The 23,887-nt window shown below is 40.1% G+C and overlaps 1 protein-coding gene across 12 annotated transcripts in view; it reads right to left on the minus strand.

Moving 5' to 3' along the window:
• Positions 1-2,038: 2,038 nt before the first annotated feature.
• ATF1 (activating transcription factor 1) overlaps positions 2,039-23,887 on the minus strand; it is a 58,511-nt gene continuing 36,662 nt past the window's right edge. For all 12 annotated transcript variants that reach the window (XM_016923408.4, XM_001152537.7, XM_016923411.4 and 9 more), the window contains exons 4-7: positions 13,728-13,858; positions 9,141-9,323; positions 8,894-9,053; positions 2,039-3,704 (exon numbers count right to left, since the gene is read on the minus strand). In XM_016923408.4, coding sequence (XP_016778897.1) covers positions 3,560-3,704; positions 8,894-9,053; positions 9,141-9,323; positions 13,728-13,858 — 619 coding nt within the window. In that variant the 3' untranslated portion in view covers positions 2,039-3,559. The remainder of the gene's footprint in view (positions 3,705-8,893; positions 9,054-9,140; positions 9,324-13,727; positions 13,859-23,887) is intronic.

Raw genomic sequence — 23,887 nt, forward strand, 5'->3', positions numbered from 1 at the left:
AATGGCCTAAACCTCCTCCAAATGACTGTCCCTCAAAAATTCCTGCCAAACTCTCCAGAACAGCCTTCTGAATTCTACTACCTTGAGGTATGCGTTCCTTCACTTTTATAGTAAAACAAACAGTACTTATTAAAAACAGGCCAGGCGAGGTGGCTCACACCTGTAATCACAGCACTTTGGGAGGCCGAGGTGGGTGGATCACTTGAGGTCAGGAGTTCGAGATCAGCCTGGCCAACATGATGAAGCCCCGTCTCTACTAAAAATACAAAAATTAGCTTGGCGTGGTGATGCACGCCTGTAATCCCAGCTACTTGGGAGGCTGAGGCAGAATTGCTTGAACCCAGGAGGCGGAGGTTGCAGTGAGCCAAGAGTGGGACACTGCACTCCAGCCTGGGTGATAGAGCGAGACTCTGTCTCAAAAAAACAACAAACAAATGACAAACAAACTCTACTTTGTACAACAGAGTAAATAATGTAATGATTCTTATGATTAGGTTTTGATGTACTTCGTAAAGCTATGAAATTATTTTTGTTTTACTATAACCTGTGATTTTTCCTTTAAAGTAGCTGTCAAGCCCTTAGTCTAATTCACTTTTTATCAACTTTATAGCATCTTTTGTGGGAATTTGAACTGCCATCATGACAACTCATTATATAATTCCAAGCCATAATACACATTTTTTGAGACATGGTCTTGCTCTGTCATCTAGGCTGGTGTGCAGTTGTGCAATCACAGCTCACAGTAGCCTCGACCTCCTGGGCTTAAGCTATCCTCCTACCTCAGCCTCCCAAGTAGCTGAGACTACAGGTTCCTGCCACCTTGCCCAGCTAATTTTTGCACATTTTGTAGAGGCAGGGTTTCACCATGTTGCCCATGCTGGTTCCAAACTCCTGGTGCCACACAATCCCAATGCCTCAGCCTCCCAAAGTGCTGGGACTACAGGTGTGAGCCACCCGCCTGGCCTAATACACATTTTTATATCACTACTGTGACCTCATTTTTTTTTTTTTGAGACGGAGTCTCGCTCTTTCGCCCAGGCCGGACTGCAGCGGCGCTATCTCGGCTCACGGCAAGCTCCGCCTCCCGGGTTCACGCCATTCTCCTGCCTCAGCCTCCCGAGTAGCTGGGACTACAGGCACGCGCCACCGTGCCCGGCTAATTTTTTGTATTTTTAGTAGAGACGGGGTTTCACTGTGTTAGCCAGGATGGTCTCGATCTCCTGACCTCGTGATTCACCCGCCTCGGCCTCCCAAAGTGGGATTACAGGCGTGAGCCACCGCGCCCGGCCTGTGACCTCATATTTTAACTGGAGAAGAATGCAGGTTTAACCTAGTAGTTGCAATATAATAATTGCTGAATGAATAAATACAGTAAGAATTCCAAAATGCTAACATATGCCCATTCTTCCTGCTCTGTTCAATAATATTAAAGGAATATCTTATATGCCCTGTGTTTGTGGACAATAATCTATTTCTATCAATATAATATATAAATGAGTAAATTGATAAGTAAAATAGCAAGTTGAACTAAGGAAATAATTTGATTAGTCTTTTGCATTTTGGAAGTCTAATTTCATGTTTGGACTATAATCACTTAAACATTTGATAAGCCCCACATTGGATTCCAATTAGAAAAACCCCCAGGAAAATAATTTGTTATGCATTTATGGAACCATTAATGGTTTGCCCTGACCTGTTTCATACAGCTAGAGTAAGTAACTGGGTCTAGTTAGCAAGGCCCTACACCAGAAGTCTGAAGGCAGCAGAGTTTACAAATATTTGCAGATGTCCAGCTGTTAAGGCACTAAGAGCTAGGCTACCTCTGTTGTAAACAAGCATGGTGTCTACCCAATAATATATTATCTGTTGAAACAGTCTTTTGACATAACCCAGTGACCTCAAACCTCCTCATATTCTTAGGCCTAATGGGCCACCAGTTTGAGATTCTGGCTTTACACAAGGTAGTAAGTGATATAAGTAATCCCCCTGGCAATCAAACTTTTTTTTCTTTTCATAAAGTGCTGCCAAGTCAACAGAGTCCCATTTTAAAAGACCCTTTTAATGAGAAATTTCATCACGAGGGTCAAACACAAATGTATCAGTTAAGTGAAGATTTCTACATAGCATTAGGATAATTAACAGCATGGCCAGGAGCAAGCTTATCATTCATATACCAAGCATTATATTTTACATTCAGCAGACTATCAAATGTCCTTTAATTTCACAGACAACAATATGATACATACTGTGTAAGAGCACACAATAGTTTTGCAGTACAATTTTAAACTGTATACAAATTGGAATATAGATGTTAAACACTGGTGTACTGACAGTATTTCTGAATTTTAGATAAACTGCATACAAAATTTACAATGCAAATATTAGCCAATCTGAAAACGTCCCATAATATAAAAATGATACTTTGAGATGCAAATTTTACTAAACTATATAAACATTTAAAATAATCATTAAAAACTCAACATTAGAATTTATAAAGATCAGCTATAAAAATATATTGGCAGTCACTTTTCTTATAAAGGTACCATTCACTTCATTACAAAATAGTCTCTAACATAAAATTGCCTTAATAACTATACTATTATAGAATCTGATAAACCTTACATTATTAAATTGATTATAAAATCTTCTTGGAAAAACTTTGGTATGTATCTTCAGAAGGTTTTTAAAAAATAATATTTTAAGGGCCTGTAAACATTCCATTCTATTAAAGCACAGCAGAATAAGTAATGGATATTCAACTGCATACAGAATATAGAATCAAAAAAACAATTTATTATGTATTTGTAGAAAATCATTACCAGAGTAAGCAAAAAAACCAACTATTTAAAAGTATCAAACTTTTAAACAGTTCTTTTTCCATTCTGATAAAAAATGTTATAAAATCACCATACTCCATTCATGTACCTTAGATGCCTTTTAGGATAAGACCTCAAAAATAATTAACCTAGTCTCAAAAATCCATTCCAGTCCATTAAACAAACTTTAAAAAACCCACTTAAAAAGACTTGACACTAGAACAAGTATACATAATCAGAACACATACTTTATATATTTAGTAATGTACTAGGTTTTCTCTTACCTTTGTAATTTAGAATTTATTGGCAGAAATTACACACACACACACACACACACACACACATATATAACTAAAAAAAGGTAAATTTCAGCAAACAAACAGAAATGCAAACCTGTAGGGTAAATGGATTTTTTTAAAAAATTCAGTTTATCAAATTTCATCTTCTCTGCCATTTTAGATTGGCAACTATTGGTTATTTAGAAAATTTAGACTGCTGAAAGTTCATTTCTTGCTCCTTGAATATGTTTAATTTCTACAAAGCTTCCAGTTGTGCCCGTAGCTTCCTTGAGGTCATTTTCCACTTTCTCCTCTGTCACTAGATATCGTGCGTAAGATATTTATCCTTGATTTGGAAAAGCCTAAATAAAAAGCTTCAGTTTTGACCTTTTAATTTATAAAACTCCACTAAGAAATCCATTTAATTTTTATGCATGTCCACAAAAATATTTTCTTTCTTAGGAATCAAACACTTTTATTGGAATAAAGATCCTTCAAAGTTTTTAACTCTTCTATTAGAGTTTTATTTTGATTTTCCAGGACTGCAACTCGGTTTTCCAGGCATTTCACATATTCTTTCTTCTTTCTGCGACATTCTCGAGCAGCTTCTCTAAATATGAGCATTAAAAAAACAATGTTAGAAAAAACTTCACATTCTTTAAATGGTAAATGTTCTTCAGTAATTTTCCGTGGTCACCTTTTTTTCTCTTTAAAGTATCATCTACACACAGCGAATACATAGATCTTAAGTGTAGAATTCAGTCAGTCAGTTTTGGCAATGCTTGTGTATACCTGTATAACCCACACCTCTGTCAAGACAACAGAACATTCCCACTGTCCCAGAAAGTTCCCTCATGCCCCTTCCTGGTCAGCCCCATTCCAAGCAACTATCGTTTTGATTTTTATCACCAGAGATTAGTTTTCTTCCTATTCTAGAACCTCATGTAAGAGTGTCATACACTACGTACTCTGGTGTCTGGTGTCCCTTCACTCAGCCCATCTGAGGTTCATCCATGTTGCTGCATGGGGGTTTGTTCCTTCACACTGCTGGACATAGTTTACTGTATGAATATAACCACCATTTGTGTATCCAGTCTCTTGCGCTGTTTCTAGGGTTAGCTGCATAGGCATGTTTTTGTGCCAGGCTTTTTGTAGAAAGGTTTCATTTCTCTTGAATAAATACCAAAGAGTGAAATTATGGGTCCTCGGTTAACTTCTGACACATGACTTCTTTTATTTAAGTTCAAATTACAAACAATGCTTGAGCAAATACTCAGTTCTGTGCATGTCCTCTTAAAACGTTTCTGTGAAGTCATATGTAAGTTTATATACATATAGAAATCGGAAGTATTGGCCAGGCATGGTGGCTCATGCCTGTAATCCCAGCACTTTAAGAGGCCAAGGCGGGCAGATCACCTGAGGTCAGGAGTTCGAGACCAGCCTGGCCAACATGGCAAAACCCCATCTCTACTAAAAATACAAAAATTAGCTGTGGCGGCACATGCCTGTAATCCCAGCTACTTGGGAGTCTGACACAGGAGGATCACTTGAAGCTGGGAGGTGGAGGTTGCAGTGAGCCAAGATCGCGCCACTGCACTCCACCTTGGGCAACAGAGCAAGACTCTGTCTCAGAAAAAGAAAGAAAGAAACAGTACTATTTTAAGATTTTTATGCTATATATGTAGATACTATTTGCAACTTGCTTTTTAGTACACATCTTTACTTTTAAAAGGACTGTACAAAATCTTTCCCCTCACAAAAAGACTTTATTTTTACCTTTAAGCTCTGTTTGTTTGTTTTAAGTGGTTTCCAGTAAACATTCTTTTTCTTTTTTCTTCTTTTGTTTTGAGACAGGGTCTCACTCTGTCACCCAGGCTGAGTGCAGTGGCACAATCACAGCTCATTGCAACCTTGACCTTCTGGACTCAAGATATCCCCACTTCAGCCTCTCAAGTAGCTGGGACTACAGGTGTACACCACCACACCAGCTAATTTTATTTTTGTAGAGATGAGGTCTCAGTATGTTGCCTAGGCTGGTCTCACTCCCGGTCACGGTGTTGGGATTATGGGCATGAGCCACCCACTCAGCCTCCATTCTTTACGTGTATTTCTACACATGTATTTCTTGAAGGATCACAAGCTATATTCACTTAAAGTCAAGAGATAGTGCCAATTTATATTCATTGAAGTACAGAGAAATAAGGGGGGAAAAAAGGAAGGAAAAAAATCCCAGAGTCAAACCAGAAAGAAAAAAGGGAAAAAATGCCAGATTGTCCTCCAGAGTATTTGTACCATTTACATTCCCAGGGGCAGTACATGAGAGTGCCTGTTATGAACATTTTAAAATGGTTGTCAGTCTAGCGGCTGACAAAAAGTGAACCTCACTGCTTTAACATTTCCCTCATTATGCACAAAGTTTGGAATAATTTCATGTTTACAAGGCCATCTTTCACAGACCAGTTTCCTTCTGTTAGGTCTCTTATTTAGAGAAATAAATCTTTATATAATCTATACATCTCGTAATTCTTTCTCATTATATAAAAGTTGCAAAGATTTTTCCCAGTTAACAGACTTATTTTTAAGTTTCTTTATGGTATCTTTTGTCACATACAAGTAGAAATGTTGGGGCAAGTAGATACCATAAAACTCCATACTTCCCTTTTCCTTATATGCCCAATGACAGTATTACCACTTTATAATTTTTGCCATGTGACATCTCATTTATTTTTATAGTTGTAGTATATACGTATATGACCCTAAAACTGCTATCATTTATTTTCTAAAATTATAAAATATCATACTTTGTGTATTCTGTTGCAACTTGCTTTTTTTCACTCAGTTTTTCTAAGATTTATTCATGTTGAAATGATTATTCATTCAGTCATTACAAATAAACATGCCATTGTATAAATACAGTCACAATTTATGTACCTATTCTTTTTCCCCCCATTTTTATGTTTAGGCTCAATATGTACCTATTCTGTTATCAATGAATCTTGAGGTTGTTTCCTGATTTTTTGCTGCTATGAAAATTCTTATACATACTTCCTGCAAGTTCCTCAGTCACATAGACTAAAACAGCTGGGTCACAGAGTATACCCACATCAACTGTACAAGATAAGGCCTAATTTCCAAAATGGCTGCATCAATTTACACTCCTATAGTAGTATCTATGAATTCCTGACCATTGTTCCAAATCCTTGCCAACTCTTGGTTAGACTTTAAAATTTTTGCCAATTGGGTGGGTATAAAGGGTATCTAAGTGTGTAGCATTAATGTGTATTTCTTTGATTACTAATAAGGCTGAGTAGTCTTTTATATGATTATTAACTACTTGTGTGGTTTTTTTTGTTTTATTTTTGAGACAGAGTCTTGCTCTGTTGCCCAGGCTGAAGTACAATGGCGTGATCATGGCTCACTGCAACCTCTGCCTCCAGGTTCAAGTGATTCTCCTGCCTCTACCACATCTAGCTAATGTTTTAAATTTTTTTTAGAGATGGGGTCTCCCTATGTTGCCCAGGCTGGTCTCAAACTCCTGGGCTCAAGTGATCCTCCTGCCTTGGCCTCCGAAAATGTTGGGATTACACGTGTGAGCCACCACGCCTGGCCTGTATGTTTTTTTCCATTAAAATGTTTCTGTGCATATTTATGGAGCACATGAGAAAATCTGTTACATGTATATAATGTGTAGCGATCAAGTCAGGGGATTCAGGGTGTCCATCACCTGAGTATTAATAGGTTTTTGTTAAGGGTGGTCATCCTACTCTGCTATGAAACACTGAATTTATTCCTTTTATCTTACTGTGTATGGGTTTGTACCCTTTAACTCTCTTCATCCTCCTCCTTGCCCCTCACCGTTCCCAGTCTCTGTTACCTATTTTTCCATTCTTTCTTTTTTCTTGAGATAGGGTCTTGCTCTGTTGCCCAGGCTGAAGTGCAGTGGTGCGATCATGCTGCCTCAACCCCCTGGGCTCAAGCAATCCTCCCACCTCAGCCTCCCGAGTAGCTGGGATTTTAGGCACACGCCACCATGCCTGGCTAATTTTTTATCTTTTGCAGCAGTGGGTATGTTGCCCAGGCTTGCACTGAACTCCTAGGCTCAAGTGATCCTCCCGCCTCGGCCTCCCAAAGTGCTGGGATTACAGGCATAAGCCACCACGCCCAGCCCTATTTTTCCACTCTCTACTTCCATGTGTTCAAATATTTTAGCTCCCACATATAAGTGAGAATGTGATATTTTTTCTTTTTGTGCCGGGCTTATTTCACTTAAGATACTGACCTTCAATTCCATCCATGTTGCTGCAAACCACATGATTTAATTCTTTCTTATCCATTTATCCACTGATGGACACAGAGTTGATTCTATTAGCTATTGTGCGTGAATAGTGCTGCAAGTAAACTTATGAGTACAGGTATCCCTTTGATATATTGATTTCTTTTCCTTTGGGTAGATTTCTATTTTTCGTTTTTTAAGAAGTCTCCATACTGGTTTTCATAGTGGTTGTACTAGCTAATTTTAAATTTTTGGGGGCTGGGTGCAGTGGTTCATGCCTGTAATCCCAGCACTTTGGGAGGCTGAGGCAGGTGGATGGATCACTTGAGCCCAGGTCTGAGACCAGCCTCAGCAACATGGCAAAACCCCACCTCTACAAAAAAAAAAAAAAAAATTAGCTGGGTGTGGTGGTATGCATCTGTAGTCTCAGCTACTTGGGAGGCTGAGCTGGGAGGATCACTTGAGCCCAGGAGGCAGAGGTTGCAGTAAGCCAAGATTGTGCCACTGCACTCCAGTGTGGGTGACACAGTGAGACCTTGTCTTAAAAAAAAAAAATCACAAAAACCGAATATAACTTTTCTACTTTTTGAACTTTTTTGTTAAAAATTAAGACACCAACACCAACATTAGCCTAGGCTAACTAGCCTAGGGTCAGGATCATCAATATCACTGTCTTTCACCTCCATACCTTATCCCACTGGAAGGTCTTTAGGGGCAATAACACACAGGGAGCTGTTATCTCCTATGATAACAATGCCTTCTTCTGGAATACCTCCTGTAGGGGCTGCCTTGAGGCTGTTTTACAGTTAAATTTTTTTTTTTTTTGAGACAGAGTCTCACTCTGTTGCCCAGGCTGGAGTGCAGTGGCGCAATCTCAGCTTACTGCAAGCTTCGGCTCCCAGATTCACGCCATTCTCCTGCCTCAGCCTCCCGAGTAGCTGGGACTACAGGCGCCCGCCACCACGCCCAGCTAATTTTTTTGTATTTTCAGTAGAGATGGAGTTTCACCATGTTAGCCAGGATGGTCTCGATCTCCTGACCTCGTGATCCGCCCACCTCAGCCTCCCAAAGTGCTGGGATTACAGGCATGAGCCACCATGCCTGGCCTACAGTTAAATTTAAAAAAAAAAAAAAAAAAAAAAAAAGTAGAAGGTATACACTTTAAAATAATGATTAAAAGTACAGTAAATTCATAAACCAGTAACATATTCACTTATTATAGTATCAAGTATTATGTTCTATACATAATTGCATGTGCTACACTTTTATATGATTGGCAGCACAATAGGTTTGTTTATACCAGCATTGCCACAAACGTGAGTAATGTGTTGCACTATGACATTACCACAGGACTTTTTAGCTCCATTATAATTTTATGGGACCACCGTCATTCATTTATGTGGTCCATTGTTTACTTAAACATTGTCATGCAGCCCATGACTGTATACAGTTCCAGTTAACATCTAGTTATGTTGTGAGATTTGTAAAAACATTACCCATTCTGGTAGTACGATTTTACTACCTACCTGTTTTTCATTAACCTTATTTCTCTTTTCAATTGGGGGTCATCTGTCTTAGTTGTCTGAGAGGTAAGAGTCACAGGAGATGTCATCACCACAGTTTGTGGCAGAGAAGTAGCTGAAGGTGTAGTTCGGATCTGATATGTTTGCATATCTCCTGATGCAGCTAGATGGTAAACAAGAGTGAATGAGTTAGTTGGTAAATGTCTCTGACAGTGTTAGGAGACTTTCTGTAGACAGAAAGCATACTTACTTTGTACGACCACCTGATTGCTGGGCACAAGTATCTGCTGTCCATCAGATGTCTGTGCATACTGAAGAATAGTTGTACCTTGCTGAGTACTGCCTGAATTTGTCATGGTTAATGTCTGAAGTCCCTGTACTCCATCTGTGCCTGGACTTGCCAACTGTAAGGCTCCATTTGGGGCAATGGCAACTTTAATCAAAAAGAGAAAATAGCTATTGTAAGGTTATATAATACACTAATTCAAAGGAGTGGCAAAAAGCCCACAAACGCTATTAACTAAAACAGGTATGAATGCACTTCTACTTGGTAACTGCTGACTACTTCAGGGGAACTACATGTAAAAGGAATAAAACAGCATTTCTTTTTTTTTTTCTTTTTTGAGATGGAGTCTCGCTCTACCGCCCAGGCTGGAGTGCAGTGGCACGATCTCGGCTGGCTGCAACCTCTGCCTCCTGGGTTCAAGCCGTTCTTGTGCCTCAGCCTCCCAAGGAGCTGGGATTACAGGTTTGCGCCACCATGCCCAGCTGATTTTTGTATTTTTAGTAGAGACGGAGCTTCTCCATGTTGGCCAGGCTGGTCTCGAATTCCTGACCCCAGGTGATTCACCCGCCTCAGCCTCCCAAAGTGCTGGGATTACAGGCATGAGCCACTGCACTTGGCCCCATGATAGTTAATTTTTAAGAAAAAATAAAAAGGAAACATAAACATAGTTTGTAATTTTGAGTCAAAAGCATTAAAAATATTATTACTTTAAAATATTTCTGAATAGATAACATGCTTATGGAAAAAAATTCAATAGAATAAAAGGTTATATAATGAGAAAATAAGTCATCTTTATATGGTTTCTTAGCTTCATTTTCTAGTGGTACCACTGTTAAATGTATTACATGTTATTAAGATATTTACTTAAGTGATAGTTAAGAAATGTAATCTATTCATTTACTTCCTAGTGAAAATCACTAATAAAGATAGCAGAAAGCCACTGTGTAGAAAATACTACTTAGCTCCCCACAAACATTTTTTCACTGAATTATACCTGTGTTCATGCTTTCTCCTCAGCCCTTAAATGCCCATAAGGCATGACCAAATAGAAAACATTTTAGCATTATTCAATTCCCATATACTCTTCAGAATCGAATGCCTCATCTCTGTACCCTCTTTTCAGATTACAGTTATGAAACATTTTTTTTCCTTTTATGCTTTGGCTACCAGGAAGCCAAAATACATGTATATGTATATGTGTGTGACGGAAAAATATTTTTTTTCACGCATTCATAATTATCCCTCCCCAACTGCCCCAAATTTAATTTATGAGCTTCAAAATATTTTTTTAAATGTTAGATACAGGGATATGTTGGCTATTTTTTTTGAGACAGGGTCTCACTTGTCACCCAGGCTGGAGTGCAGTGGTGTGGTCCTGGTTCACCACTGCACTCTACCTTCTGGGCTCAAGCAATCCTCCTACCTCAGCCTCCCAAGTAGCTGGAACTATAGATGCACACGAACATGCTCAGCTAATTTTTTAATTTTTTATAGAGATAGGGTCTCCCTATATTGCCCAGGCTGGTCTTGAAATCAAGTGATCCTCCCACTTTGGCCTCCCAAAGTGCAGGGATTACAGGCGTGATCCACCACGCCAGGCTGAGATTTGCTGTGAAGTTGTATTAGCAATTAGTTTCAACCTTCTTCCCTGCAACACATTATTATATACATATATACACATACACATTTATTTATATAAGTATCAACATAAATAAAATTAAAGGTCCCATTATCTCTATTTCATTGTCCCCCCTTTACCGCCATCCTGAGATAATTATTGTTTTTGGTGCACATCCTTCCCATTATTTTCCTGTGCTTATACAGACTTATATACTTTTGCCATTATGTTCAGTGGTGAAAACCGCAACTTCTTTTACACCAGCCTATCAAAATACATACCTGTAGATGCAAATGTTTTGATATTAAATATGTGTGAATACATATTTTCATTTTTGCAACATATCTTCCTGTTCTTAACATGTGTATTTACCTGTTAATGTGCTGTATTTATTCTAAAACTGAGCTGTCTGATAGGGTATTAGCTCCATGTGGCTATTTAAATTAACTAAAATTAAACAAAATTAAAATTTCAGTTTCTCAGTCCCACCAGCCATATTTCAAGCACTCAACAGTCACACATGGTTTAGTGGCTACTATTCTGGGACAATGCAGATATAAACATTCTCATTATCATACGAAGTTCTATTGGCCTATGTTGCCCTAAATACTAGTTTGTACTACACTTATTTCAGTGATAACATGTGAACCTCCCCACTACCTCTGATCTCTGCTCCCAAGCTTCTTTCCTTGCAATCACTGCTCCCAGTTTCTTTCTTTCTTTCTTTCTTTCTTCTTTTTCTGACACTGGTCTTGCTCTGTTGCCCAGGCTGGAGTGCGGTGGTACGATCACGGCTCACGGTAACTTCGAACTCCCAGACTCAAGAGATCCCATTTCAGCCTCCCGAGTAGATGGGACTAGTCACATGCCATGATGCCCGGCTTTTTTTTTTTTTTTTTTTCTTCATTTTTCTGTGAAGACACAGTCTTGCTATGTTGCCAAGGCTGGTCCTGAATGTGGCTTCAAGCAATCCTCCAGCCTCAGCCTCTCAACGTACTGAGATTACGGGCATGAACTACAGTGCCTGGCCCCCAGTTTCTCAAGAGGTATTCTATATATATATTATTTAATTAATTCATAACAAACAACTGAAAGCCTACTATATGCCAGGTCCTATATGTCAAGGATGTAGTTGTGAATGAAACAAAAGGTTCTTTCCCTTAAGGATCTTATATTCTAGTGGGGAAAACAGATCATGAATAAGCTAATCTATAATTACATACATACAATCTATAATTAAACTAATATGTACTGACTTAATTATATGTAAATGCTATGAAGAAAAATATAGGAGGTTAAGGAAAACTAAAGGGAGGAGCCACATGTTTGAAGAGAGTGGTCTCTTTGTGGAGGTGACACTTAAGCAGAGTAGCCACGTAAGGATCTGGGGGAAGAACATGCCAGGCATGAGCAATGACAACTCCAGAGATCCTGAGGCAGAAACAAGCTCGTGTGTCTGAGGTACAGTAAGGAAGTCTGGGGTGGTCAGAATGCCACCAAGTGGCAGGAGATGAGGTCAGAGTGGTAGGCAGATCCTAAATGTAATGCCTTGTAAGATCTGGATTTTATTCTAAGTGTGATAAAATGTCACTAGAGGATTTTGGGCAGGAGCGATGTGATCTAGTTGACATTTTAAATAAATCACTTTGGCCACAGTATGGAAAACTGATTATTAGAGCAAGAATGGAAGCAAGATGACCAACTGGATGCCTACTCCAGTAATTAAGATGAGAGCCTAAACCAAGGCGGTGGTGGTTGGAGACGGCAAGAGGTGGTCAGATGGGACATATATTTTGTGGCAAGACTGAATGAAACTTACAGATTAATGTTAGGAGTGGAGGGGGAGATAACAAATGGGCAGCACAAGTAAATTCGTTAGGGTGACAGAACTCAATCTTGATTGGCGGTGTTATACTATTCTACACATTTGTCAAAACTCATAGACTTAAACTCCCCAGAGTGAATTTTACTGTATATAAATCAAACAATAAATATTTTTAATGAATAGGCAGGGGCCAGGCGTGGTGGCTCACGCCTGTAATCCCAGCACTTTGGGAGGCCGAGGTGGGTGAATCACTTCAGGTCAGGAGGAGTTCGAGACCAGCCTGGCCAACATGGTGAAACCCCGTCTCTACTAAAAATGCAAAAATTAGCCAAGCGAAGTGGTGCACGCCTGTAATCCCAGCTACTTGGGAGGCTGAGGCAGGAGAATCACTTGAACCCGGGAGGTGGAAGTTGCAGTGAGCCGAGATCATGGCACTGCACTCTAATCTGGGCAACAGAGCGAAACTCCACCTCAAAAAAAAAAAAAAAGCCAGGAATGTTCTGAAAGGAATTATACTAATATAATATACAGCAATTATGTACGGAACTACATAGATATAAGAATGAACAAAATAAGGCCAGGCGCAGTGGCTCATGTCTATAATCCCAGCACTTTGGGAGGCCAAGGTGGATGGATCACCTGTGGTCAAAGTTCGAGACCAGCCTGGCCAATATGGTGAAACCTCCTCTCTACTAAAAATACAAAAATTAGCCGGGCGTGGTGGCACACGCCTGTAATCCCAGCTACTCCGGACGCTGAGGCAGGAGAATCACTTGAATCGGGAAGGCAGAGGTTGCAGTGAGCCAAGATTGCGCCACTGCACTCCGGCCTGGGCAACAAGAGCGAGACTCTGTCTCAAAACAAAACAAAACAGTACCTAATGTTGTAGGTCTCAGTTCCCTCATACATTGATAATTGCCTATGTCACAAAGTTGTTATAAGGAGTAAATGAAATAATGCTGAAACAGTACTTCACATTATTCCTGGATGAAAACATCCTTTAATAATCATCACTATCAAAGTATGACAGTTTTCCTAACACCATTTCTTTCTACAGAAAAGTCAGGTTTTGTGTGTTTATAATGTGGAAACTGATTCCTATACATACTGTACTGTCCGCTGCTAGTCTGATAGATGGGAGTTGGAACAGACATAGAAGTGACAGCAGAAACTCCAGAATTTTCTCCGTCTCCTTTTCTGCCCCGTGTATCTTCAGAAGATAAGTCTTTCAAAATTTTTCTGTAAAAAAACCAGAACTCTATTAAACATTGGTAATGTGAATGACTTCACAAAAAGAAATTTTTTTTTTTTTTTTTGAGACAAGATCTTGCTTTGTCACCCAGGCTGGAGTACAGTGGCGCCATCATGGCTCACCGCAACCTCTGCTTCCCTGGCTTAAGAGAGTCTTGTGCCCCAGCCTCCCAAGTAGCTGAGACCAGAAGTGTGAGCCACCACACCCAGCTAATTTTTGTATTTTCAGTAGACACGGGGTTTCACCATGTTGGCCAGGCTGGTCTTGATCTCCTGGCTTCAAGTGATCCACTCATCTCCTCTTCCCAAAGTGCTGGGATTACAGGCATGTGCCACCATGCCCGGCCACAAAAAGAAATTTCTAAAACTTTTTCAATCTCAGGTAAAAGTTATAATAATCGGGCCAGTCATGGTGGCTCACACCTGTAATCCCAGCACTTTGGGAGGCCGAGACCAGCGGATCACAAGGTCAGGAGTTTGAGACCAGGCTGGCCAATATGGTGAAACCCTGTCTCTACTAAAAATACAAAAATTAGCTGGGCATGGTGGCAGGCGCCTGTAATCCCAGCTACTTGGGAGGCTGAGGCAGGAGGATCGCTTGAATTCCGGAGGCAGAGGTTGCAGTGAGCCAAGGTCGCGCCACTGCACTCCAGCCTGGGCGACAGAGTGAGAGTCTGCCTCAAAAAAAAAAAAAAAATTACAATAATCTACCAGACACTTAAACTATTACTCCAAAGAATGCTTTTATTTAGCATATATTATTATAATGATGTGCTCCAGGCTGATTACATATTAGTTTAAAGAGTAAAGAGGGCTGGGCATGGTGGCTCCCATCTGTAACCCCAGCACTTTGGGAGGCTGAGGTGGGCGGATGACTTGAGGTCAGGAGTTTGGAGACCAGCCTGGCCAACATGGTGATACCCAATCCCTACTAAAAATACAATAATTAGCTGAACATGGTGGTGCGTGCCTGTAATCCCAGCTACTTGGGGGGCTGAGGTAGAAGAATTGCTTGAACCTGGGAGGCGGAGGTTGCAGTGAGCCAAGATGGTGCCACTGTACCCCCAGCCTGGGCGACAGAGTGAGATTCCATCTCAGAAGAAACAAAAACAAAAACAAAAAACCAATAAAACAGTTCTCCAAACGAAGTAGGTAAGAAAAACTATAAAATGCACAGCGTATCAATGATGAATAAAATTGCTTATTTTAACAAAAAGAGGTAAATATGATCCCATGGGTATCCCTCAGACTTGGTGAAATGGCACTAATGACAGGAATAAGGGATGGAAAAAGTATTCCTTGCTGAAAAGAAAGGCCTTTCAAGACAATTGGGGATGGGCACAATGGCTGACGCCTATAATCCCAGCACTGTGGGAGGCCAAGGCAGGCGGATCACCTGAGGTCCGGAGTTCAAGACCAGCCTGGCCAACATGGCAAAACCCCATCTCTACTAAAAATGCAAAAATTAGCTGGGCATGGTGGCTCACGCCTGTAATTCCAGCTACTTGGGAGGCTGAGGCAGGAGAATTGCTTGAACCCGGGAGGTGGAGGCTCCAATGAGTGGAATTCATGCCACTGCACTCCAGCCTGGGCGACAGAGTGAGACTCTCTAAAAAAAAAAAAAACCACACACATACAATTGGGGGTAGAGGAAAGAGTAGGCAATATGCATTGTTTGCTTCTGAAAAAAGATAGAAAAAAGAAATGCTTAAGAATTCTATGTTCACTGTAGAAAAATGAGAAAACTGAAATACTTACGTGAAAACAACAACAAAAAAGAATCCACAAAGGAAAAAGAAAGCCCTTAGAATGAAAACGGCTATTTTATTTTATCTATGCCAACTTCCCAGCCCGTGGAGAAATTCTCTAACATTCCTGAAAACCTCTACTTCCAGGAAAAAGGCACCCACTATTTCCAAAAAGTAAACCATTCTATTATTGAATAGTTAGAGCCTTTCCTTCTTTGGGTCCAAAACTGGTTCCATCCAGTGAAACTAAAGAAATTTATTTATTATTTTTTTCTTTTCTTTTGAGACAGAGCCTCACTCTGTTGCCCAGGCTGGAGTACAGTGGCATGATCATGGCTCACCCCACCGTGACTTCTCAGGCTCAAGCAATCCTCCTGCCTCAGCCTCCCAAGCAGCTGGGAATATAGGTACACGCCATCATACCTGGCTAATTTTTTATTTTTTTAGTAGAGATGGGGCCTATGTTGCCCAGGCTGTTCTTGAACTCCTGGGCTCAAGTGATTCTCCCACCTAGGCCTCCTAAAGTGTTGGGACTACAGGCATGAGTCGCAGCAAGAAATTTAAGCCTAATCCCAATTCTATATCCATGCCCTACTTTGCAATATTTGATAATTGCTACAAGTCTTCCTTATTCTAGGCCAAATACTTTCAGTTTTTTCACGTGTTCTTCTATAACATGTTGAAGATCCTTCTCCAGTTTGTCTCCTTTCTGTGGACTGTCGTCCCACAAAGAGCTAATACAACTGTAGACTATATTAAGAGAAGTTCCACAGGAAGCACAATGGAGGTGTCAGTCCTATAGGACTCTGTTTTAGGCATTTCTGTAGAATAGTCAGAGTGCTTCCTAAACCTGCCTATGTAACAGAATCATTCTGGAGAGGTTTGTTGAATCTAGATTCCCATCTGGTGGCCATAATCATTGAGTAAGTAGGTCTAGAGTAGAGCTCCAGATCCATTTAACAAACTGCCTGCATGGTCTTTTTTTTTTTTTTCACAAGTCCACCTCTGTCCAATGCCTGCATGGTCCTACAGCCAGTCTATCATGAGACTGTGGAATGCTGCACCCATTTATTTTTCCATTTTAAATTATGAAACACTTTGAGTATAAAGAAAAGTACAGGGGAAGATGCTGCATCTGGCGTTGCCGTGGCTGTGCCTTGGCCTGTGCAGCCTCCTGGTGGGGCAGGCAGAGGCCCTGAGCCCCATGGATCTGCTGGAGCGAAGCCCGCCCTGTGTGGTGCTGTGCAGGCAGAACCTGGTGTTGATGGGAACCATTGTCAGCATCCTGCTGATAACTGTCATCCTTATGGCATTTTGTGTCTACAAGCCCATGTGGTGTCAATGACAGCCAAGTAAACAAGTTCTTCAATGAGTACTTGGGAACAGGATAAGTTGTGCTGAGTATGGGCCAATGGAGAGGTTGAAATCAGAACTTTCCTACCTGAAAATGACCTTTGGTCTGGACAGTTGGTAAATGCTAAATGATTTAGGAAAAAACATCTACTAGCAATTATTTTTTTCTTTTTTTTTTTTTTTTTCTTTGAGACAGTTTCGCTTTTGTTGCCCAAGCTGGAGTCAGTGGTGCAATCTCGGGTCAATGCAACCTCTGCCTCCCAGGTTCGAGCAATTCTCCTGCCTCAGCCTCCTGAGTAGCTGGGATTACAGGCGTGCGCCACCACACCCGGCTAATTTTTGTATTGTTAGTGGAGACGGGGTTTCACCATGTTGGCCAGGCTGGTCTTGAACTCCCGACCTCAGGTGATCTGCCCACCTGGGCCTCCCAAAGTGCTGGGATTACAGGTGTGAGCCACTGTGCCTGGCTTTATTTTTTTTCTCAACACTGTAATGCAAATAATTGGCCACCAAGTCTGCTTCTCAGTGTTTCTTTTGATATCTGACTTAAGAGCAAGACCTGAAAACTCCAAATTCAGTGTAAAGATGGGAGTGTTCATAAGGAAGGAAAACATGGTAACCCTGCAAATGTCTGTAAGAACCACACTGGAAAGAACTAATTATTCATGCTTGAAAATATTAATAAGGAGACTTACTACATAGACATTCCCTACCTAAGAACCACTTGGTCACAATGGGTTAAGAATCACAAAAGGTTGTGTTTTTTTTTGAGACAGGGTCTCACTCTGTCACCTAGGCTGGAGTACAGTGGCACAATCATGGCTCACTGCAGCCTTGATCTCCCAGGCTCAAGTGATCCTCCCACCTCAGCCTCCCGAGTGGCTGGGACTACAGGCATGCACTACCACACTCAGCTAATTTTTTGTATTTTTTTGTAGTGACAAGGTATCCCTATGTTGCCCAGGCTGGTCTCAAACTCTTGGGCTCAAGCAATCTGGCCACCTCGGCCTCCCACAGTGCTGGGATTACAGGCATGAGCCACCGTGCCTAGCCTTCCTGTACCTATTATTCTACTCTAATTCCAGTATGATCACAGAGCATACTGTGCATGATTTCAGTTCTTTTAAATTTGTTAAGATTTGTTATGACCCAGAATGTGGTATTTCTTGGCAGATTTTCTTCATTCTACAGCTGCTGGGTCAAGTGTTATAAAAATGTCAATTAGGCCAAGCTCATGCCTGCAATCCCAGCACTTTGGGAGACCGAGGTAGGCAGATCACAAGAACAGGAGCTCGAAACCAGCCTGGACAATATAGTGAAACCCCGTCTCTACTAAAAATACAAAAAAAGTTAGCTGGGCGTGGTGGTGGGCGCCTGTAGTCCCCGCTACTTGAGGCTGAGGCAGGAGAATTGCTTGAACCTGGAAGGCGGAGGTTGCAGTAAGCCAAGATGGCGCCACTGCACTCCAGCCTGGGTGACAGAGTGAGACTCCGTCTCGGGGGAAAAAAAAAAAAAAAAGATCTTGTTGGCTTCTGATATCATCTGGCATTAGGTTCTTCTATAATCTTTCTGATTTTCTAACTGTAAGTTCTAATGTATCCTGAGACAGGTTTACTGAAGTCATCAACTGCAACTGTGGACCTGTTTATTTCTCTTTTCAGTTCTGTTAGTTTCTTTTTAGAGATAGGGTCTTGCTGTCACCCACACTAGAGTGTAGTGGCTCAATCATAGCTCACTGCAGCCTCCAACTCCTGGGCAGCTGGGACCAGAGGCACACATCACCATGCCTGGCTAACTTTAATTTTGTGAAGAGACAGGGTCTCACTATGTTGCCCTGGCTGGTCTTGAACTCCTGGGCTCATACAATCCTCCCTCCTTGGCCTCTGGAAGGGCTGAGATCACAGGTGTGGGCCACTGGGCTCTGCCCTACTAGTTTTTGATAAATATATTTTAAAGCTCTTTTGTTAGATGCATACACATTTGGATTATGTCTTCTTGGTGAACTCTTATCATTATGTAATGTCCTTTATCTCTGCAGATTTTCCTTATTCTGAAGTCTATCTTATATGACATTAATATAGCCATGTTAGTTTCTTTCATTAGTGTTTTCGTGGTATGTCTTTAACCATCCTTTTACTTTAGACTAGCTATATCATTTTTGAAGTGACTCATTTTTAAAATCCATTCTAATAATCTGTCTTTTTAAAGAAAAATGGCTTTGAGATATAATTCACATACCAAACAATGAATTCATTTAAGCATACAATTCAGTGTTTTTAGTATATTAACAGTTGTGCAACCACCACTATAATCTAATTTTAGAACACTTTTGTCCCACTAAAAGAAACTTGGTACCCATTAGCAGTCAATCCATTCTTCTGTTCTCTCTCCCAAGCGCTAACCAACCACTTGCCTACTTTGTTTCTATAAATTTGTCTATTTTGGACGTTTCATATAAATGGAATCATACAATATGCAATCTTTTGCATATGACTTCTTTTAGTTTAATATTTTCAAGGTTTATCCATGTTGTAGCATGTATTAGCACTTCATTGCTTTTTAATTGCTAAGTAAAAATATTCCATTTTATGAATACACCACATTTTGTTTATCCATTCATCACTTAATGGACATTTGGGTTGTTTCCATGTTTTGGCTATTATAAACAATGCTGCTATAAACATTCATGTACAAGTTTTCATATAAATGTATGTTTTTATTTCTCTTGGGTATATAAGTAGCATAGGAAGCAGTGGGTCATATGGTAACTTAGTATTCTGAAGAACTGCCAGACTGTTTTCCATAGCAACTGTACTATTTTTTTTTTTTTTACATTCTTACCAGCAGTGTATGAGAGGTTTAATTTCTCCATATCATCACCAACACTTATTATTGGTCTTTTTTTTCTATTTTAGTCATCCTAGTGGGTTTGAAGCAGTATTTCACAATTTTGATTTGCAATTCCCTTAACGATAAATGTTGAACTTTTCATAGGTTTATTAGTCATTTGTTTATCTTCTTTGGAGAAATTTTTATTCAAATCCCTTGCCTTTTTTTTTTTTTTTTTTTTTTTTTGAGACAGAGTTTCGCTCTTGTCACCCAAGCTGGAGCACAGTGGTGCGATCTCGGCTCACTACAACCTCTGCCTCCCAGTTCAAGCGATTCTCCTGCCTCAGCCTCCCTAGTAGCTGGGATTACAAGTGCCCGCCACCATGCCTGACTAATTTTTTGTATTTTTTTTTTTTAGTAGAGATGGGGTTTCACCATGTTGGCCATGCTGGTCTTGAACTCCTAACTTCAGGTGATCCACCCACCTTGGCCTCCCAAAGTGCTGGGATTACACGCATGAGCCACCATGCCCAGCCCCCTCCTTGCTCATTTTTTAATTGGGTCTTAATATCTAGTGTTCTGATCAATCAACATGAGATGTCTTTTCACTTATTTAGATCTTTTTTTTTTTTTTTTTTTTTTTTGAGATGGAGTCTCCCTCTGATACCCAGGCTGGAGTACAGTGGTGCATTCTCAGTTCACTGCAACCTCTGCCTTCTGGGTTCAAGTGAATCTTCTGCCTCAGCCTCCCGAGTAGCTGGGACTACAGGTGCGGGCCACCACACCCAGCTAATTTTTGTATTTTTAGTAGAGACAGGGTTTCACCATATTGGCCAGGCTGGTCCCGAACTCCTGACCTCGTGATCTGCCCCACCTTGACCTCCCAAAGTGCTGGAATTACAGATGTGAGCCACCGCTCCCAGCCTTACTTAGATCTTTTAAAATTTCTTTCAACAAGGCTTTATAGTTTCCAGTATATGTATTCTTTTTGAGATGGAGTTTTGCTCTTGTCACCCAGGCTGGAGTGCAATGGCACAATCTCAGCTCACTGCAACCTCTGCCTCCCAGGTTCAAGCGATTATCCCGCCTCAGCATCCTGAGTAGCTGGAACTACAGGCGCGTGCCACCAGGCCTGGCTAATATTTGTATTTTTAGAAGAGATGGGGTTTCACCATGTTGGCCGGGCGGGTCTCAAACTCCTGACCTCAGGTGATCGCCTACCTCGGCCTCCCAAAGTGTTGGGATTACAGGCATGAGCCACTGTGCCCAGCCTCCAGTATATGTGTTCTGTTTCTTTTGTTAAATTCATATCTAAGTATAATTTAAATTTATAAATTTAATTTTAAACCTTTTATACTTTGTTATTGTAAATAGAATTGTTTTTAAGTTTCATTTTTGGATTAGTGATTGCTAGTATATGGAAATACAGTTGATTTTTGTTATATTGATCTTATATCCTACAACCTTGCTGGAACTTGTTGATTAGTTCTATTTTAATAATTCTTTAGGATTTTGTATATATAAGATACTGTCATGTACAAAGTGTTTTATTTAGTCCTTTCCAATCAGGATGCCTTTTATTTAATTTATTGACTAATTCCCTGAGTGCAATGTTTAGAAGTGGTGAGAGGGGATATCCACATTATTTTCTTATTAGGATGTTAGTTGTGGGTTTTTCGTAGATCCTCTTTATCAGGTTGAGGAAGCAGCCTTCTATGTATTTGTTGAGCAGTTTTATCATGAAAGGGTACTGGATTTTTATCAAATGCTTTTTCTGTGTCTTCAGATGATCATATGTTTTTTGTTTTGATTCTATTAATATGATGTATTACATTAATTGATTTTCAATTATTAAACCAATTTTGCATTTCAGGGATAAATCCTGTTTGGTCATGGCATATACTACCTTTTACATGTTGTTGCATTTGGTTTGCTAATATGTTGTCGAGGATTTTTTGTGTCTATATTCATGAAGGATATTGGTCTAGTTTTACAATTGCCTTTTAATTGGTGAGTGTAGGCCATCTTCAGTATTGGCTGATCTTCCACTTTATTATTTGCTTTCTGTTTATTCTGTTTTTAAAATTCTTCTGTGTTCCTGCACCTGCATTATTTTGGATTATTTGAAGACTTTTCAAAATTTAATTTTAATCTACTGTATATTTGACTAAATCTTTTTGTGTAGTTTTATTTAGTAGTTGCTCTAGGGGTATATAGATACCTAGCTTTTTACAGTCTACATAGAATCAGTATTTTACCACTTCAGGTGGAATGTAGAAACCCTACCACCATATTAGAACTGTTTATATTTCCCTCTTTATGTTGTAGATGTCTTATATATTACCTCTGCACACATTAAAAACCCCATCAGAATTTCATAATTTGTTTTCAGCCATCAAATTGATTGATGGGTTGATTGAAACAGAGTCTCGCTCTGTCGCCCAGGCTGGAGTGCAGTGGCATGATCTCGGCTCACTGCAACCTCCACCTCCCAGGTTCAAGCGATTCTCCTGCCTCAGCCTCCCGAGTAGCTGGGATTACAGGCGCCTGCCACCATGCCCAGCTAATTTTTTATCTTTGTAATAGAGACGGGGTTTTGCTATGTTGGTCAGGCTGGTCTCAAACTCCTGACCTCAGGTGATCTACCTGCCTCAGCCTCCCAAAGTGCTGGGATTACAGGCATGAGCCACCGCGCCCAGCCATCAAATATATTTTAAAGCAGCAGTTCCCAACCCTTTTGGCACCAGGGACCAGTTTCATGGAAGACAATTTTTCCATGGATAGGGAAGTCAGGGGGATGGTTTCAGGATGAAACTGTTCCATCTCAGATCATCAGATATTAGATTCTCATGAAGAGCATGCAACCTAGATCCCTCGCATGTGCAGTTCACAACACAGTTCACATTCCTATGAGAATCTAATGATGCCACTGATTTGACAGGAGGCAGAGCTTGGGTGCCAAGGCTCGCTCACCCACTGCTCACCTCCTGCTGTGCAGCCTGGTTCCTAATAGGCCACAGACAGGTACCAATCCATGGCCTGGGGTTTGGGGACCCCTATTTTAAAGAATTCAATAGGAGAGGAACTGTCCATTATATTTGCCCAGATATTTCTGTTGCTGTTTCTTCATTCCTTAACTTTCTTTCATCTTAAGAATTTTCTTAGCAGTTGTTTTACAGCAGGTCTGCTGGCAATTATTTCCCTTAGTTTCCCTTCATGAGAATATTTATTTGACCTCCAAGTCTGAAGGATGTTTTCAGTAGACATAGAATTTTGGGTGCCAAGACCCAGGAGATAATTCTTTTTTCTTTTAGCACTTTAAAAATGCTATTCCATTATCTTCTCACCTCCATAGTGTCTGATGAGCACTCTGTAGTCATTCACAATGTTCTCTTGTAAGTAATGTGCCATTATTCTCTAGCTACTCACAAGATTTCTTTAACTTTAGCTTTCAGCAGTTTGATTATGGTAAGTCTGGGCAATTATTTATTTGTGTTTATCCTGTTTAGAGTTTGCTGAGGTTTTTGAACCTGTAGGTTTACGTCTTTCACCAAATTTGGTAATTTTTCAGCCATTATTTTTTCAAGTATTTTTTCTGTGCTATACTTTTTTCCTCTCTTTCTGAGACTCTAATGACATATATCTTAGATCTTTAATTATTGTCACACAGGTCGCTGAGAATTAGATAATTTTCCAATCTCTTTTCTATGTTCAGATTGGATAATATCCATTGAATAATCTTCAAAGTTGATCGTTTTTTCTCTCATTTCCATTCTACTATTGAACCCATCCAGTGAGGTTTTATCTCTGTTACTGTGTTTCTTAGCTCTGAAATCTCTATTTTATTCTCTTTATATACTCTATTTTTGGCCGAGAGTTTATACCTTTCATTTCAAGAAAATTCACTTACTTGTTGGAACAGTTTAATAATAGCTTCTTTAAAGTCCTTGTCATATAATTCCAACATTTGTATCATCTAGGAGTTGGCTTCTGTCAACAGTCTTTTCCCGTGCAAGTTGAGATTTTTCCTTGTTCTTTGATACCAAGTAATTTTGGACTCTTTCAATATTATGCTATCAGACTCTGG

This window comes from Pan troglodytes, chromosome 10 (assembly GCF_028858775.2).
Source record: "Pan troglodytes isolate AG18354 chromosome 10, NHGRI_mPanTro3-v2.0_pri, whole genome shotgun sequence".
Lineage (NCBI taxonomy): Eukaryota > Metazoa > Chordata > Mammalia > Primates > Hominidae > Pan > Pan troglodytes.